This window comes from Ascaphus truei, chromosome 2 (genome assembly GCF_040206685.1).
Source record: "Ascaphus truei isolate aAscTru1 chromosome 2, aAscTru1.hap1, whole genome shotgun sequence".
In the NCBI taxonomy this organism is placed as follows: domain Eukaryota; kingdom Metazoa; phylum Chordata; class Amphibia; order Anura; family Ascaphidae; genus Ascaphus; species Ascaphus truei.
Genome location: NC_134484.1, coordinates 407875714 through 407896582, shown reverse-complemented (window position 1 = coordinate 407896582; position 20869 = coordinate 407875714). Strand labels below are relative to the sequence as shown.

General features: G+C 38.1%; 1 protein-coding gene across 2 annotated transcripts in view; it reads right to left on the bottom strand.

The window, feature by feature from the left end:
• ZNF804B (zinc finger protein 804B) overlaps nucleotides 1-20869 on the bottom strand; it is a 663847-nt gene that overhangs the window by 85316 nt on the left and 557662 nt on the right. For both annotated transcript variants that reach the window (XM_075587407.1, XM_075587408.1), the window contains exon 2: nucleotides 11845-11988. In XM_075587407.1, coding sequence (XP_075443522.1) covers nucleotides 11845-11988 — 144 coding nt within the window. The remainder of the gene's footprint in view (nucleotides 1-11844; nucleotides 11989-20869) is intronic.

The following is a 20869-nucleotide window of genomic DNA, read 5'->3' as shown; positions in this document are numbered from 1 at the left end:
GTAACTATGTAACTATTATTGCTTACTAGAACATACATGAAAATTTGATTTTTTTTAACAAAAAATACAATATAATGTCTTGCATTTAGATAAAAATAGTAGTATAAAATTAGAAAATATATACTGTAAGACAGACTTCTCCATAAGTCATTTGTATAACTTCTCTGTAATAATTATTTAGATAAACATTTTTATCATACATATGTTATAATTATAATATATATTTTTATGTAGGTAATTTTTATCTAATAGAGTTAGAACTAATTATGTATAATTGAATTACTTTCTGTTATAGCTTTCTGCATTTACGCTTCTATAAAAGTCAGCTTGGATAAAAAAAGAAATAATGCAATTAATTGGACAGCAATTCAGCCATAAAATGTGACAGTCCTTCGCACTTTCCCTTTCTCGTACAGATGTAGTCAAGATTATTGCACCCATTATCACACGATAACACGCAATCACTGGCGCAAGTTTTAAAGCATTATTGCAATTTGTAATTCAATAAAATGGAGTTGCAAGTTACATCACACAAATTTGATGCTTTACTGTATTAGAACAGGTGCGATAACGTTGGCTACATCGAAAGTTAAGGATTCTGTTTTTCAAGTGTTTATATTTTTTTATGTCTATTTCTTTTTTTATGTTATTTCTGTGTTTTGTTTTTTGTTAAAAATAGGTATCAACATTAATTGTGAAACAAAACAAGACATGTCTGTGATTTTGGTGTTTAACAGTGTAATGTTTGGGAAGGGGGATTTCACTTGGTTGTACTGTTCTCACTGACTGCCCCACACCTCTGGAATGCCCTTCCCCTCAATATCTGACTAGCATTCTCTCTATCCACCTTTAAGACCCATCTTAAATCACACCTCCTTATCTGTATTTGTGGCACCGCGCGGATACCGTACCTGGTGAATATTGTGGTGATGTCACTGGAGAGGCCGGTCGGCAGTGAATCGGAGGAGTCAGAGCCGTGCGACCTACCAGTCAGATGCGAAGACCATCGACAGACCCCACAACAGAGCGCAGTGTGAATCACATACTAAGGCTTATGTCCTAGTTACGTTTTGTATGTAGGATTCCAATTTTTCTATTCAACGGAGGAGTAGAATCGTCAATTCACGTGTACCATATTTACCATATGCATTTGTCATTAATGTTGACAAAGTGCTAGGTGCATGTTGTTCATTTATTTTATAACAGATTGTATTATACAGTGTTTTTTATATCTCTCATAAGAGTATTAAATTTGTATTTTTTATACATTTACTATTTCTCTGTCGTCATCTCTGATCTTAGTTTATTGTAGCCACATATCATTTATATCTGAAAGGATAATACACTATGGTGGCACATTTTTTTCTTTTTGTCTTCCATATTCTGAGGTCTTCTAGTATACTACGGATCCACATTAATTTCAGCTGTTCCCACATCGAAAAAGAACTTTAAAGAACTTTTTCTTCTCTGCTATCAGAAAGGTCTGTTTTTTCTAGTCAATCTAACTAGTTGTCAGACAGTATATACACATAAAGTGGAGCACAAAAAAGGGAAAAGAAACACACTATTAGTATAAATTTTAAAAATATTAATATTTATAGTGTAAATAAAATGTAGAACTTACATAAAAATCGGATCACAATGAATCCAGAAAATCACAGTGGGAGCTCGAAGGAGGGGTAGAAGAAAGCACTAGTACAACCACAATAGCAGGGTCCCAAAATGCCAAAATGATCCGGTGGGTATGTTATTCCGGCTCAAAATTCAAACCGCATCACCTCGCGCTCAAACACCACAGGGAAAGAAACACAGCCACCAGAAGGAACGTAATAACGCTTCCTCTCTACTGCATATGACGTCACCTCTACGCATTTCGCGTCATATGATGCTTCGTCAGGAGGTATAATTGACAGCATTGACGTCCAGTTAAAATATAGAAAGTCTGAGCAAAACCACCAATCGGATTAGTTCACTCTCATAATTACATTATAGGCTACCATACCTATTCAATCAGTGTTAGATCTAACAAACTTAAAAATAAGACAACATATATATATAAATAAAAAGGGGGAGGCAAGCATAACATCTCATAACACAAATAATAATACAAATGAGGACAATCATCGTTTTTTTCATTATCCTTTATTCATCATTTATTTCTTGATGTCATTATTTGTATTGTGTGTATATACATTGTGTGTTGAGTCATTCATTATCGTGATGTTATCATTGTGTATATATATTTCAATTAGGGTTATCATCATTTTTATTTATTTATTTATTAAATATTTTACCAGGAAGTAATACATTGAGAGTTACCTCTCGTTTTCAAGTATGTCCTGGGCACAGAGTTAGGACAAATAATACATGGTTACAAATACAGTTACATAAATGAACAGGGTATACATTATATACAAGACATTGCATGCACAGTTAAAGAAAATATATATTATGGGCGAATGAAACAGTTACAGACCAGATTAAAATGTGAGACAGCCTTAGATTTGAAAGAACTTAAACTGGTGGTGGATGTGAGAGTCTCTGGTAGGTTGTTCCAGTTTTGGGGTGCACGGTAAGAGAAGGAGGAACGGCCGGATACTTTGTTGAGCCTTGGGACCATGAACAGTCTTTGGAGTCTGATCTCAGGTGATAGGTGCTGCATGTGGTAGGGGTGAGGAGCTTGTTCAGATAGCTGGGTAGCTTGCCCATAAAGAATTTAAAGGCAAGACACGAAAGGTGAACTTTGCGCCTAGACTCTAGTGATGACCAATCTAGTTCTTTGAGCATTTCGCAGTGATGTGTGTTGTAGTTGCATTGGAGAACAAAACGACAAATTGAATTGTAGAGGGTGTCAAGTTTGCTAAGGTGGGTTTGAGGTGCCGTGCCATATACTATGTATCCATAGTCAATAATTGGCATTAGCATCTGCTGTGCGATACGCTTTCTGACCAGGAGACTTAGGGAGGATTTGTTCCTGTAAAGTACCCCTAGTTTGGCATAGGTCTTGGTTGTCAGGGTATCAATGTGCATTCCGAATGTTTAGTGGGAGTCAAACCATAAGCCCAGGTATTTAAAACTAGTGACAGGGGTTAGGGTGGTGTTAGCGTTGGTTCTAATCTGGAGCTCAGTCGCTGAAAGCTTTAAAAATTTAGTCTTGGTCCCAAATACCATTGTTACAGTCTTGTCAGTGTTTAAAAACAGTTTGTTTTGGGAAATCCAGTTTTCGAGTCTCAAAAAGTCAGACTGAAGTATGTGTTGAAGGTCAGAGAGGCCATGGCTGTGTGCATATAGGATTGTGTCATCTGCATACATGTGTATTGAGGCTTCCTTACAATCTGTGGGAAGATCATTAATGAACACTGAGAAGAGTAGGGGCCCCAGAACAGAGCCTTGCGGGACACCACAGGTGATATCCAGGGGGTTGGAGTTAGAGCCTGAGATGAACACATGTTGAGATCTTCCTGATAGGTAGGACTGAAACCAGTTTAAAGCATGCTTCCCTATTCCAGAGCTCTGGAGTTTGTTAAGCAGGATAGCATGATCAACTGTATCAAAAGCCTATGCAAAATCTAGGAATACTGCACTAGTGAGTTGTCCCCGTTCCATTCCACACTTCCTGAGGAAGTTGTCTAGTACGACGAAACGCGTAGAGCCACTTTCATTGCTGCATCTGCTCTTTCTACTGAAGGCTTCAGAGTTGCTGAGTTCCCCCACCGTTTGCCTCCAAGACCGGATGTCGTCACCCCAACAGCGGATGTGACGTCAGACGCCATCTCCCACCCGGTCTGTTGTGAGTCTAAGGAGAAGATCCCCGGTGAGCTGCTCCAGACTGAACCAGCACTCCATTTGCCTCAAGTAAAGGCTTATGTGAACTATGATTATGTACACAATGTGAGTACAATTCCTAAAATTTGTTGTTGGTTTATATAAATTTTATGCACGATCGACACTATGGTCTGCCTTTCTTTTGCATGTCTCTGATCCACTCACATCTACTGACGTCTGAGCTGAGGTGCTGATTTCTTATGCTGTAAACCTGGGCTGTTGTTCCTGAAGATCCTGACACCTTTCTACCTGCTGTGTAGATCAATGCTTTTTACCTTTTGACCTGCTGTAAGTAGGCATTGCTATAAAGCCAAGACATACATGTTTTATCCAGATTGAAAAGAACTTATTACACTATTGTATGCTTTTATTTTTTATTTTTCATGGTGTATCCCTGCTATCTTCGCTCCCTTCCCATCCCGGAACCGGAGGTTAAAACAGCTCCAGTCCTTCCTTCCGTGTAGCACAAATGTGCCTGAAGTCTCTCCCTGCACTCGGAACATCACACAGTCCACGTGGTGTGTAATTCCGGCGCTCGCGCACTCCCGTGACGTCACAGGTGCCGCGCTGGGTTGTAGTTAAAGGCGCAGCTCCAAGTGCAAAAACCGCAATTTATAAATACTCTAAAAATATGATATAAGGGCTAGGATAAGATACCAGAGCCTTGTACAATCTATCCAACGCGTTTCGAAGCTATAAAAAGCTTCTTCATCAGGGATAATTCATTGATCCCTCCTCCATCTATAAATACACATGTGGCTGCCACTATTGGTCAACCAATTGGGCAACAAGCCAATTAAATATGCCCATTCGAAGTTGGAGGTGGGACAATGGATCGAGCATACAATTCAAGGCAAAATATAAAATCAATTTATTACATACTAGTTAAAAAAAAAAGTATATAACCTTAACTCTATAATATCAGTAAAAAGCCCATACGTCTAAATCTTCATTCAATCCTTTCGGAACCATGCAGTCTAATTTATGTATCCAAAAAGATTCCTGGGCCGAGAGGGCCATAAGTCTATCACCTCCTCTCCTATCCATTGCTACATGTTTAATACCCAGGAAAGTCAAACTCGAAGGGTCTTTTTGGTGGTGTGTTAAAAAATGTCTAGAGACACTGTGTTTTTCTAATCCATTTCTGATATTCCGAATGTGTTCCTGTATTCGCACCTTTAAATTTCGATTTGTTCTTCCTACATACTGTAGTTTACAGGAACATTCTAATAAATATACTATATACACTGAATTACAAGTAATAAAATCTTCTACCTTAAAAACTTCCTGTGTTTTTTTAGAGGTAAATGTCTTACTGTTGGTATTCATATATATACACACGGAACACTTTGTACAGCTAAAATTTCCTACAGGTTTGTTGCCCAACCAGTTTGTTTTGGGGACTAAAAACATATTTTTCCCAATGTCACTTGGTGCAAAAATATTTTTTAAATTAGTGGCTTTTCTGTAAATAAACTGGGTTTTTTTAGTTAAAAGGTCCCCCAGCACTGGATCACTACTCAGGATACACCAGTGCTTTGAAATCACCCTCTCGATTTGTCTATGCGCAGAGTTATAATTTGTCACAAAGGCCACATCCACTGTTTTAGTAACTGTAGATGCCAGTTTTTTAACTTTCTGTGACAGCATACTATCCCTGTCCATATCTCTCACTCTTGCTAATTCTTTATCCAAGTGATCAGAATTAAATCCTCTTTCAATAAACCTGTTACGCATCATATCTGCTTGTTTTAAAAATATCTCGTTATCGCTACAATTTCTTTTTAGCCTCATAAACTGGCCTACAGGGATGTTTCTGATCCAAGTGTCCTTATGGTTGCTTGATGCCATCAGCAGGTTGTTTGTGTCGACCTCTTTGAAATAGGTTTCTGTAAGCACCCTTCCTTGACTTGATGTCAATTTAAGATCTAAATAGTTAATAGAGGTGTTATCTGTTTGGTGCGTGAACTCTAGATTGTAGTTATAAATATTAATAAAAGACACAAACTCCTGTAATGATGCATCATCTCCGTCCCACACTACCAGGACGTCATCTATATAGCGTTTCCATATAATGATGTTCTTTGCAAAGGGATTGTTGACCCATATAGAATGCTCCTCCCAGTGTCCCACATACAGGTTTGCGAAACTAGGGGCAAACCGCGTGCCCATAGCTGTGTCGCAAACCTGCATGTAGAAGTCTGCGAGGAACATAAAATAATTGTGTTGTAATATGAATTCAATGAACTTATCGACAAATCGAGAGGGTGATTTCAAAGCACTGGTGTATCCTGAGTAGTGATCCAGTGCTGGGTGACCATTTAACTAAAAAACCCAAGTTTATTTACAGAAAAGCCACTAATTTAAAAAATATTTTGGCACCAAGTGACATTGGGAAAAATATGTTTTTAGTCCCCAAAACAAACTGGTTGGGCAACAAACCTGTAGGAAATTTTAGCTGTACAAAGTGTTCCGTGTGTAAATATATGAATACCAACAGTAAGACATTTACCTCTAAAAAAACACAGGAAGTTTATAAGGTAGAAGATTTTATTACTTGTAATTCAGTGTATATAGTATATTTATTAGAATGTTCCTGTAAACTACAGTATGTAGGAAGAACAAAACGAAATTTAAAGGTGCGAATACAGGAATACATTTGGAATATCAGAAATGGATTAGAAAAACACCGGGTCTCTAGACATTTTTTAACACACCACCAAAAAGACCCTTCGAGTTTGACTTTCCTGGGTATTAAACATGTAGCAATGGATAGGAGAGGAGGTGATAGACTTAAGGCCCTCTCGGCCCAGGAATCTTTTTGGATACATAAATTAGACTGCATGGTTCCGAAAGGATTGAATGAAGATTTAGACGTATGGGCTTTTTACTGATATTATAGAGTTAAGGTTATATACTTATACCACTCAATTCAACACTAGCTATTGCATTTTTTAACACTAGAGGTCGCTAGACTCTAAGTCCATTGAACAGGTAACTGGTAATATTATTATTTGAAGAGTATAAATTGGAGTAGGTATATATTTAATGCATTAACTAATACCAACCAAAAATGTTTAATCCTGTTTTATTTCTTTTTTCCCCATTTTACAGGTATGTCGTTTTTAACAAGTATGTAATAAATTGATTTTATATTTTGCCTTGAATTGTATGCTCGATCCATTGTCCCGCCTCCAACTTCGAATGGGCATATTTAATTGGCTTGTTGCCCAATTGGTTGACCAATAGTGGCAGCCACATGTGTATTTATAGATGGAGGAGGGATCAATGAATTATCCCTGATGAAGAAGCTTTTTATAGCTTCGAAACGCGTTGGATAGATTGTACAAGGCTCTGGTATCTTATCCTAGCCCTTATATCATATTTTTAGAGTATTTATAAATTGCGGTTTTTGCACTTGGAGCTGCGCCTTTAACTACAACCCAGCGCGGCACCTGTGACGTCACGGGAGTGCGCGAGCGCCGGAATTACACACCACGTGGACTGTGTGGTGTTCCGAGTGCAGGGAGAGACTTCAGGCACATTTGTGCTACACGGAAGGAAGGACTGGAGCTGTTTTAACCTCCGGTTCAACATCAAGAGCCCAGCAGATGCCACAGACAGTGAGGAGAATCGAAACAGCTCAAGGGCTGCAGCTGCTATTCACGGGGGTCCAGAACAAGTGAGAGAGACTGCTGGGACTTTCCAGAGGACAGCTGCTGCACCAGAGGGCTACACTCTCCAACCCAGAGGGTCTCCTTGTGGTAACATTGTGCTGATGTTTGCACAGAAATGCTTTAATTGATCTGCATTAATGTACGCCTAATACTCACCATTTTTTACACAAATACAATTTGTACTTAATTTACTTCACTATTTGCGTTTTGCGCTTTTCTTTTTGTTTTTTCTCATTTTTCCAGAGGTAAGCAGTGCTGCATGGAGCTGTTGTGAGCAAAGTGAGTGTGTGCAGACTAAACAGCAGGGGTGTGCCTGTTCCTTGTCAAATGTTTTGCTGCATTGCAATGCTAGAGTCAGTTCTGGGTTTCAGTGGGCTGAGTTGGTGTGGGAGCTATTTTTGTGCAGTCAGTTTTGGGAGAGGCTGCAGTGAAATAAGTTGTAAACGGGTGTGGGGTAAAATATGCAGGTTAACAAGCATGGGATCAAAGTGTAGTCATATAAGCTCACCGTTTGTTGACTTGAGGAAAAGGATGCAGTCCCCAGTCACCTCTAGTCAAACTATAGTCTAACTATTATTGTCACTTAAAATGATCACTTAACTCTAGTCTAACTATTATTGTCACTTAAAATGATCACTTAACTATAGTCTAACTATTATTGTCACTTAAAATGATCACTTAACTATAGTCTAACTATTATTGTCACTTAAAATGATCACTTAACTATAGTCTAACTATTATTGTCACTTAAAATGATCACTTAACTATAGTCTAACTATTATTGTCTCTTAAAATGATCACTTTAAATGCATCACTCTTAAGATACCAATGCTACCTTGCCAATGCAAGGGGGATATGTGTTTTATACATCTAAAGCAGTCACATGACCCTCCCCCCGCCCCAATAAATCAGCTTGTTCCAGTTGGTCAATTAACAGAAAACAGTTAAGAGGGAAAAAAACCCAAAAAAACCCCACCTTTTTATATTCAAACATACCAAATTTATCAATGCTTAAGGCCACTGAGTAAATCTTTTAAACAGGACTTGCACATCAAGGGACATACCAAACTTATCAATGCTTAAGGCCACTGAGTAAATCTTTTAAACAGGACTTGCACATCAAGGGACATACCAAACATATCAATGCTTAATGCCACTGAGTACATCTTTTAAACAGGACTTGCACATCAAGGGACATACCAAACTTATCAATGCTTAAGGCCACTGAGTAAATCTTTTAAACAGGACTTGCACATCAAGGGACATACCAAACATATCAATGCTTAATGCCACTGAGTAAATCTTTTAAACAGGACTTGCACATCAAGGGACATACCAAACTTATCAATGCTTAAGGCCACTGAGTAAATCTTTTAAACAGGACTTGCACATCAAGGGACATACCAAACATATCAATGCTTAATGCCACTGAGTAAATCTTTTAAACAGGACTTGCACATCAAGGGACATACCTGTGAAGAGAATGCAATTAGATCCATGTCATATCAGCTGAGGTTATTGGTTTTGCATGAAGAAAGTAAATATATAAACTATAGTCTAACTATTATTGTCATTTAAAATGATCACTTTAAATGCATCACTCTTAAGATGCCAATGCTACCTTGCAAGGTAGCAAGTGGGATCATTGTTTCATAGGTATGTTTTTATGTATATGTATATTTTTTATGTATTTTTTATGTATTTATCTATACATTCATGTACAGTACAGCTTAACCCCATTATAGCGCGGTCCTCGGGGGCCACCCGCGACCACCGCGTTATAAACGGGGTCGCGGAAAAAAAATGGCCGCCAAAATATTTTTTATTAATTTTTTTTGTGGTGGTACCATGTCCGCCGGAGGGGAAAAGCTGAGAACTCTCCCATAATTCCCAGACCCGGTGGGGCAGCGGCAACAGCACACAGCACTTACCCGGCATCTGGCAGCTCTTCTACCTGTCTCTGCTTCCTGCTTCTGCTGCCGTCTTGCGAGAGCAAGCTCCCTTAAAGAGACAGTGTGTCTCTCTGTGTGTGTGTGTGTGTGTGTGTGTGTGTGTGTGTGTGTGTGTGTGTATTTGACTGCGTGAGACTGTGTGTGTGCCAGTGTGTCAGTGTGTGTGTGTGTCAGTGTGTCAGTGTGTGTGTGTGCAGTGTGCTGTGAGTGTATGCAGTGTGCTGTGAGTGTATGCAGTGTGCTGTGAATGTATGCAGTGTGCTGTGAGTGTGTGCTATGAGTGTATGCAGTGTGCTGTGCAGTGTGCTGTGTGTGTGTCAGTGTGTGTGTGTGCAGTGTGCTGTGAGTGTGTGCAGTGTGCTGTTAGTGTATGCAGTGTGCTGTGAGTGTGTGCAGTGTGCTGTGAGTGTGTGCAGTGTGCTGTGAATGTATGCAGTGTGCTGTGAATGTATGCAGTGTGCTGTGTGTGCAGTGTGCTGTGAGTGTATGCAGTGTGCTGTGAATGTGTGCAGTGTGCTGTGAATGTATGCAGTGTGCAGTGAGTGTGTGCAGTGTGTGTGCAAAAAAAAAAACTTTAAAACATATTTTTTTTTAATTTGGGGTCCACGCTCAAACCGCGTTATAAGCGGATCCGCATTATAAGCGGATTGCGCTATAATGGGGTTGAGCTGTATATAGAAATCCATATGTTAAGGGGGTTTTTTTTCCCATTATTTTTTATTACTTATTCATTTTTCAGTTTTATTTTTTTATTGGTATTTTATTGTTATCATTTTTTTTTTAGTCATTCATTATTATGATGTCGTCCTTGTATGTATATTTCAGTTAGATTTATTGTCCTCATTTGTATTAATATTTGTGTTATGAGATGTTATGCTTGCCTCCCCCTTTTTATTTACATATATGTTGTCATATTTTTAAGTTTGTTAGATCCCTTGCCTTGCTTCGATGGTCCCTTTTTAATTAATCTTATCATAGATACAAGTTCAAATAGGCAAAGGATAACATTTTATTATTTGGAAAAGTCTACTTCTTGTTACAAATTATTTTTGTTGTTTTTTTTAAATGTACAAATTTTTACAAAAATGTCCATATTCATAACTAATAAGTAATGTTATTGATATTGAAAGCAGCAAATCATTAAATCGTATTTTTTTAATAATTCTGTTCTGTATTACTAGATAATAGTGACTGTTTTTTTTTTAAATGTAACTCTTAATGCCATTTTTAATGAGTTCTAATATACTGAGCCAGTATTCTATAGCTGGGCTTTAGCACACCTGACAAGCAGTGCAAGATCTTTGCAACACTTTCCTGTTTGGGATAATTTGTTGTCAATGTTCCCAGCAGTAGAGCGCTGTAAACTTTAACAATAGATAATGTTACCATAGTAATATCAGGATATTGTACATTGTAGCTACTGAGTTACATTTACTGAAGGATTTATTGAAACAGAAAGGTGGCCATTTCATTAGGCAAACAAGCAGGATTTTGACAGATTTATAACAGGAGCATCAAATAATTGCCAGTTTAGGTAAGAATGTAGAATGATACATTGTCACATGCTTTACATATAGAAACACACAAAAAAAATAGTGGGAGACATGTATTGCTGCTTTAAAGTAATATTCTGCTACTGTATATTATTAAAATCAATGTCTCTAACCTCTGTGTAGAACAGCAGATAACCATATATCTATACAGTAAATACTTAACTGTTTTAGTTTTCAGATTCTTTTCAAGCAATATAGAGATGTTACTGATAATGCATGAGCTCCCTTTCTGCTACTGATTAAATAGTGTTGATATCCTAGATCATATATTTACTCCACAGCAGAAACAGATTGTTGTATCTCTAGTAATTGTTTCCCAGATGCTGAGATCCCTATATTTTATTAAGTGTTTGACATAAAAAATTTAAACTGGAGTCTTAGATACTGAATAAATTGGTGAAACCAAATATACAGTAATATCAGAAGCACTGAGTTAAGCTTTATTTCTTGCAGCGGGTAAGGATTTTATTGCAATGTGGGAGCTAATATATTTAGTTCGCTTTCAGTAATTTAAGAACAGGACTTTTTCTTGCAGCAATTGATATTTGTAATTTAACAGTTTATCTAAAAGAAAGACTGTATCTAATTACAATCATACCCACGCAAAAGTTCACTCTCGTCCAGTGAGCCAAAGGCAATTTTAGAAGCCTCCTTTCCAATATAACTGGAAAATGAGAACATTTCTTTAATGTTAATGAAGTGTGGAGCATGATGATTAATTAAAAGAGAATACAATTCCAACTTTTTGACTCTTCACCAGATGCACTGTTCTTTCTAGCTTTTGAATCTAAATGCTTATATTGTAGATCATCTGTATGAATGCCTTTCCAAGCTTACCTGTTTGTGGGCATGGTCGTAAGAATTGATATGGTTGTCAAACTCCTGGTGTTTGTGGTACTGCTTGTCACATAATTCACAATAGAAATTAGCCTTCAGATCCTCCAGAGCATTTGCTATGGCTTTCCCCTTTTCCGTATAGCCCTGAGAAAGAAAACATTGACATTGGTATCATATTTTATAATATAATGCAGTGACGACTTCTTTCTGCATGCTGTATTTTATCTTCAGCCAAGACTTTTGGGTATTAAGGGAATCAGCATAATACAGTAAAGAGGGATTTAATCATGTTCTTTTCATAACCAAGTATGTACTCTATCTTTCATCTAGACATTTGAAGAAGGGTATTACAGTTTACAACACATTAGCTAACTCGTGAGATGAGGAGGCTGAGTTAAGATGGCATTTAGAATGGTTGAATGTTGCATTACCTTGTACCTTGTACTGTATGCCGTATGTTTTATTTCACTGAGGACTTCCCCAGAATTGAATACAGGCATACCCCGCATTAACGTACGCAATGGGACCGGAGCATGTATGTAAAGCGAAAATGTCCTTAAAGTGAAGCACTACCTTTTCCCACTTATCGATGCATGTACTATACTGCAATCGTTATATAAGTGCATAACTGATGTAAATAACGCATTTGTAACAGGCTCTATAGTCTCCCCGCTTGCGCACAGCTTTGGTACAGGTTGGGAGCCGGTATTGCTGTTCAGGATGTGATGACAGGCGCATGCGTGAGCTGCCGTTTGCCTTTTGGGCGATATGTACTTACTCGCGAGTGTACTTAAAGTGAGTGTACTTAAAGTGAGGTATGCCTGTAGTGTACATGCAAGACCTTGATCTAAGATTACTACAGTACATTCATTAGCAGACACAACGTCATGTAGGTCTACAAAGGACAATGCACTTCATAGATTAATTGCAATATATCTGAATAATGTACAATACAAGCATACAGTATGATGCTGATATGCTTATAAGTATTGCTATTCCATTGTTAGTCATATTCTAAACAGCAGGACATTGTCCCCAATTCTCATATTTGCACAAGAATCACACAAATTAAAAGAAGTTACAACTCAATATTTAAATATCAATTGATGGTTTTATAATTTCATTTAATTTCCCTTGAAATATTTTCTGTTGTATTTCAAATATTTTTAGAAAACACAAGTGAAAATCCAATTGTAGCCTTTTAAGTAATTGCATTATTGTAAAGAAAGTGACCTTAAAAACCACATACAGTATTTAAAATGATTTGTGTACATCTAAAATTATATATTGTACTCTGTTTTCCTTCATAATATTGCAATGACTTAAGAAGCTACAATTGGAGTTTCACTCGTGTTTTCTAAAAATGTTTGAAATAGAACAGAAAAGATGTCAAGGGAGATTAAATGAAATTATTAAACCATCAATTGATATTGACTGTAGAATTTAAATGGAGAATTAATGTAGAGAAGGACTGTTATCAGTACTTACTGCTGTTTGAGTGCCAAAAGGCATTTTCTTCCCTGCCAACCTACAGTAGAGGCAGCGATTATTCTAACAAAAACCAGTGGCAATTCCCCAAAAGACCCAGGTACACCCAGGTACATTCTGAATAAATTTCCTTAAACTAGCCCCAGCATTTTTGCATTGATTAATGGCCTATCAGATTAACAGCGGGGGTCCCTGGCAGTCCCATTCAAACTGAATTGGACTGCCAGGGATCCCTGCTGTGTTAATCCTATGGGTCGTTAGTCAATGCAGAAATGCCTTAAATGTGCCTCAAACTAGCCCAGAACATACCCAGCACATACCCTGAATGTAACCCGGCTAGTTTAAGGCAAATATTAGAATAAGCGTTGCCTCTACTGTATTTTGTGCTAGGTGTATTGAGGGGCTGGTGGTCATTAATAGTCGATGGTCAGTGGAAGGATTGGAAGCTTTTACAGATAGGGTTCCTGGTAACAAAGTTTGTTATATAATGAGTAACTTGGGGAAAGTGGTCACGTGGCAGTCCAGAACAGAGGACATAGGTTATTCTGCTATGGTTAAATTCATTGAGGCATATGAGTCTAAAAATGTTTGGTGATTAATGGCAGACACCCCATGTCTTAGTGTCTACTGTAGCCTCAGTGTGTAGCAGAGCGTTCTGACAAGAGCGATGCATGATTAATCTGGAAGATTCAATAGAGTTGTAAAGTTTTATTCCACAGGTTGTAACTGTACTGTATACAGTATGCACACCAAAAACACATACCAAGGGATGCATGTGCCATTTTGCTTGTGTATTTGGGCTGTTTTAAGTTACAATTTCTTGAAGGAAAAATATTTGGAGGGTTGTTAGTATATGACATATCAATATGATAATATTGATGCCTTTTGGAGCATTTTGAATATACGTAGCTTAAGTATAAACATAGGTAATTTGTACACATTGTTCTGCTTCATTGTGGATATGCTCAATGCATGAATTAAGGAGGATTTAATTGAGCTGCACAGACTGGAAGTATAAAATATAGAAACACCTACAACCACAAGAATTCCGTAGACGTTGCACTCATGGACAGTAGAAAATACAGGGATAGTGTTTATCCAAGGTACAAATAATCCCTTAAATCCATTCTATTGAGTGGTAGTAAAAATTAAAATACATTTTTATTAATATCAAACAAAGGGACACAGGGTGTGAGGTATATATACAATAGAGTATTTTAAATCGTAGTGGTGTGCAAGACTAAAGGTGAGGAGTACTCATTTGTGTGGGAAAGATAAAGTAGCCCCACAGGGGTTTAATACTCTCTGAGTATACAGTAGATACCCCTTCCACCGTTAATCGCAGTACAAGGAGTATAGAGTCACATGAAATACACAAACCGTGAATGTATCCATATATATGTATCACTCATACATTTCCTTTTAAATGGAAAAAGTTCATGGATAATAGCAAAGTTTCTACTTCAAATGTAACATCAAAGCAGACTTCAAAGTCATATATGCTCACATTGATGAGTGGAGTAGGTTTCACAGGGTAGAAAATTGAAGTCTCTAAGCAATGTTGTTAAGTTAAAGAAACGTTTCAAAGTATGATGAGATATATTTAGACTCTCTAAAAAAGACACACAGCTAGTGTGCAATGGTGATAATTAACTTAAAGCAGTAAATAAGAATCTCTTGCAGTGTATATATTGTGAGTAAGTATAAACAGGGGTAAATACTCTTACTCGAATCACTAGCAGACTCAATATACAGTTGCAATAAATCAACTCATGTGCCATATATATCCCTCACATATTACGATATGTACAGATCGTTATGAATCATAGAGAGATCCAGTATTTCTCATGTGGTATATCATAAATCATTGGCGTAATAAAAATAGCAAAACGGAGTTGCTAGCGATGGGAAGAAACAACCCTAAACAACCAGACATCCACGTTGTGTGGATCTACTCAACGTGCTGCAGCTCCACCACCGACACCAGGATGACGTCACTAAAATCCAAAGGGTTTGGATTCCAATTAAGGAAGGATTTAATTGAGGCCAATATTACAACAAGATTTATTACATTCTATAACTTTACATTGTTCTCTAAAGCGGGGATTAGAAAACTTTGCCAAGTCTAGAGTAAACTCCATTAATAAAAGTACATCAAATTATCATGTTATGTATCTTTATACACCACAAGAATTTTCAGGGGAAGTGCAAATATTTAAACCATAAAATATAGGGCCATTCCAGTGGTATTCCATAAACACATGCAGGCGGCGGAAGACACTTTATGGCCCATTCAATTAGGCCATAATTCTATGGTAACCTATTAGAAGTGTGCATTAAAGATAACCTAATGGTGATATACCAAGATACAGACACTTTGTAGGTTATGTGTAAAACCAAAGTGCAACAGCGTGCAAAAAGGTCGGCGCAGTGATAAAGGGCATATGATAGTGCCGTCTAATGGTGAATATATCATAAAAACTTTAAATAAAGTGCCAAATGTGTAATTGTATAGTGACTAAATTTTGTGAAACAAAGAATGAAATTGCAGCTCAAAACCCTTTAAGTGAATGGTCTGTCGGATCCACTTTAAACGTTGATTTCTTCAAGGTGTAGGGGAGCGCAGGTTTAATATGCAATAAAAGATAAATGGAACATAGTGTAAAGTTTATAGCAGTGATCTAAACACTTGGTCAAATGGAGACTCACGTGGTATCAATCTTGATAAGGCGTTTCAGAGATCAGTGGCAATGGGCTTGACTCTGGTGTGTGAAATGCTGGAACTTCAGTCAGATATGATAGCATACGGTGTCACCCAGGGAAATTCACCAATTCACCAATCAGGACATCAAGCTGCAGCTTCACACATGATCGATTTGGGTAGTGCTGAGCTGAGACCGAGAGGTCTGTGACGGAGACAGCGGGGAGTAACTTTATCTGATGACATCACATTATTATGTGTCTTTATTTTTATGACACTGTGTAAGTGTTCATTTTTAATTGCTTCTATAAAATTATCTTTTGTATTGAATTACGCTATGGATGTCCTTTTTCTCTTTTTCTCTTTACCCTGATTGGTGAATTTCCCTGGGTGACACCGTATGCTATCATATCTGACTGAAGTTCCAGCATTTCACACACCAGAGTCAAGCCCATTGCCACTGATCTCTGAAACGCCTTATCTAGATTGATACCACGTGAGTCTCCATTTGACCAAGTGTTTAGAACACATCACTGCTATAAACTTTATTTGCATTATGTTCCATTTATCTTTTATTGCATATTGAACCTGCGCTCTCCTACACCTTGAGGAAATCAACTTTGTAGGTTATGTTATCTTTTATCGGACCATCATAAAAGTCCTTTGTTGATGAAATCAAACTACACAGAACTTTCAAAGCCTCATATGTTTCTTCTTTATGTTTACTATATTCTTGAAGAAATATTTGAGGTTTGTAGAGCTCTGTATGCTTTAATTTCTTTTACGAAGAATTCTCAAAGGGTATCATCACTAAATGGTAGCTTAACTTACAACAAATCCTGATAATAATTCACTAAAACATAAGATTTCCGAGAGTGCATGATGTTGAAAAACAGAAGTAGACAAAGTAGCAATTTAATACTAGGTATAGTGCCAAGCAAACCTCATTCTATTGATATCCTCCCAATAAGTTACGTAAAAATTATTTTACACGGCCAGCACACATAGTTTATTTATTTATTTATTTATAAAATGTTTTAACAGGAAGTAATGCATTGAGAGTTACCTCTCGTTTTCAAGTATGTCCTGGGCATAGAGTTATGATGACAAATAATACAGGGTTACAAATACATAGTTACATAATTGAACAGGGTATACATTATATACAAGACATTGCATGCACAGTTAGAGATAATATATATTATAAGTGTATGTACCAGTTACAGATCAGATTAAAATGTGAGACAGCTTTAGTTTTTAAAGAACTTAGACTAGTGGTGGCTGTGAAAGTATCTGGTAGATTGTTCCAGTTTTGGGGTACACAGTAAGAGAAGGAGGAGCGGCCGGATACTTTGCTGAACCTTGGGACCATGAACAGTCTTTTTGAGTCAGATCTCAGGTGATAAGTGCTGCATGTGGTAGGGGTGAGGAGCTTGTTCAGATTGACGGGTAGCTTGCCCAGAAAGTATTTGAAGGCAAGAAAGGAAAGATGAACTTTGTGCCTAGACTCAAGTGATGATAATCTAGTTCTTTGAGCATTTCGCAGTGATGTGTGTTGTAGTTGCATTGTAGAACAAAACGGCATATTGAATTGTAGAGGGTATCAAGTTTGCTAAGGTGGGTTTGGGGTGCCGAGCCATGTACTATGTCCCCATAAGCGATAGTTTGCATTAGCATCTCCTGGAAAATACGCTTTCTGACCAGTAGACTTAGGGAGGATTTGTTCCTATAAAGTACACCTAGTTTGGCATAGGTTTTGGATGTCAGGGTATCAATGTGCATCCCAAATGTTAAATGGGAGTCACACCATATGCCCAAGTATTTAGCCTTTTAAGTGAGAATATATATTTAGACTATAGTTTATTTTTACTTTTCTTCATGCAAGACCTATAAACCCAGCTGATATGTCATGGATCTAATTGCACTCTCTTCACAGGTATGTCTCTGATCTGCAAGTCCTGTTTTAAAAGAATTACCCATCCGGCCTTTATAATTGATTTTTGGTATGTTTGAATATCAAAAGGTGTCCCCCCCCCCCCCCGTTTTTTTCTCTTAACTGTGAGCTGCTAATTGTCCAACTGGAACAAGCTGATTTATTGGGAAGGGGGGAGAGTCATGTGACTGCTTTAGCTGTATAAAACTAACATCCCCCTGCATTTGCAGGACCTGCATTTGGCATTTTTAGTGAGGCATTAAAAGTGAGCCTTTTAAGTGAGAATATATAGTTAGACTATAGTTTGACTAAAGGTGACTGGGGACTTCATCTTCCTACAAACTCTTCTACTCAAGGCAACAAACGGTGAGCTTATATAACCACACTATTATCCCATGCTCGTTAGCCTGCACATTTTAACCCCACACCCCTTTACAACTTATTTCACTGCAGCCTCTCCCAAAACTGACTGCACATAACTACCTCCCACACCCACTCAGCCCACTGAAACCCTGAATGGACCCTAGCATTGCAATGCAGCAAAACATTTGACAAGGGAAAGGCACACCCCTGCTGTTTAGTCTGCACTCACTCACTTTGCTCACAACAGCTCCATGCAGCACTACCTATCTCTGGCATAATGAACCTGCTATGTATCTTAACTTTGTTTTTTCTCGTGGCCTCATGGAAATGTTACTCCATCTATCCACTACAAACTCCTCCCTCCTGGGCCACACCCAACATCACCATACATCCTGGACTACTCAAAAGCCTTGCACTATCTACTGAATGTTGGTGGAGAACTCTAAGAACCAGCACACACACCACTGCACACTCAAATGGCAAACATCACAATTTTACAACTTACAAACAACTACTCAAATTTCTAGTCATACTATTACTCTATTTAGCAGGTGATATTGAACCTAACCCAGGTCCTCCCATTTCAGCTCTGTCCCATACCCCTGAGAATTCCAACTTTAAATTCCTATGTGTCGCCCATATAAATATCCGGAGCCTGCTGCCCAAACAGGGCGAACTAAGGGCATGGTGCCTTATGCATAAACCCAAAGCCATCATTCTCACAGAAACATGGCTAACCCCTATAACTACCGATGCAAATATTGCCATTCAGGGATACTCCATTTCTAGGAGAGATAGGTCAAAGAAAGGAGAGGGGTATTATTTTATATTGCAGACACCTTACAATTTACATTGTTAAATTTCCCCCCAAGCCCACCCTCTTTTGAAATCCTAGTTGGTAGAATCTGCCTCCCCTTTTCTAAGCCCATCTTGCTTGCTGGCATTACCGCCCCCTAAAGCCCCTCTACAATCCCTGACTGATATCACCCAGTTCCTGACTGATATCCATCCAGTTCTCTGAAATAGAAGAGTGAGCTGCTAGTTCTGGGGGACTTCAACTTAAATTGGCTTGACCTTAACAACCACAAAATCCAGATACAACTCAAGTCACTTAACCTATCGCAACTCATTTCCCAACCCACACGGACAAACCTGAAATCACACAGGATGATATTAGCGTTGGTTCTGATTTGGAGCTCAGTTATTGGATACTTTCAAAATTTAGTCTGGGTCCCAAATACCATTGTTACATTCTTGTCAGTGTTTAAAAACAGTTTGTTTTGGGATATCCAATTTTCAAGTCTCATAATGTCAGATTGAAATATGTGCTCAAGGTTGGAGAGGCTACGGCAGTGTGCATATAAATTGTGTCATCTACATACATGTGTATTGAAGCTCCCTTACAAGCTGTAGGAAGATCATTGATGAATACTGAGAAGAGTAGGGGTACCAGAACAGAGCCTTGTGGGACACCACAGGGGATATCCAAGGGGTTGGAGTTAGAGTCCGAGATGGACACATGTTGGGATCTATCTGATAGGTAGGAATTAAACCAGTTTAAAGCATGCTTCCCTATTCCAGAGCACTGGAGCTTGTTAAGCAAGATAACATGATGAACAGTATCAAAAGCCTTTGCAAAATCTATGAATATTGCACCAGTGAGTTGTCCTAGTTCCATTCCCCACTGGATTCCATTGCAAACTTTTAGCAGGGTAGATATCGTGGAGTGTTTGGGCTGAAAGCCAGATTGGAATTGGCTAAGGAAATTTGTCTTGGTATAGTAATCATTTAATTGGGAGTGAACACATTTTTCCATGACTTTGGATAGTATTTGGAGAAGAGAGATTGGCCTGTAGTTTGAGACAGTGTTTTTGTCCCCACAAACTCTGGCCGTTTTCCAGGTCTTAGGGATTTGGCCGTCAGAATAGAGTTGACTATGGAAGCAATTGGTTTGTCAATGGCTAGGGAACCAAGTCTTAGGAACTTGGATTGCAGTAAGTCAGGTCCACATTGGCTGCTTAGTTTTAATTTGAGGAGCGCTTGTGTAATCTCCTCTTTGGATACTGGGACAAATTGTAAATTGTGAACAGTGATGAGAGAGGGTGGGGCTATAGGAGTACTTTCAGAACGAGGTTCATGTTTGTGGTTTGGGTTGTGTTTCGCTAATAAGTTAGTAGCACACTCCACAAAGTAATCATTGAATGCATTTGCAATGTCAGTGGGACTTGTCAGAGTAATATCCTCCCTAGTGATATTTCTTGGTTGTTGATTGCTAGAAAGCTGGAAAATATTGTTAATAACCTTCCAGAAGTTAACTGGGTTTATGTATTCTGGCAAAGATTGTCAGAGTAATATTGTGCTTTTGCATGTCTTTTTTGCCTTGTGTACATGTTCCGCAGGCATCTGTAGTTAATAAGATCCTTGGTGGTGCCAGTTACTTTGTAGCGTTTCCACAAGGTATCCCTAACATGGTAGAGTGCTTTAAGGTCAGTTATAACTCATGGAAAGTGGGCCCTCCGTTCTCTTATTCTGCGTAGTAA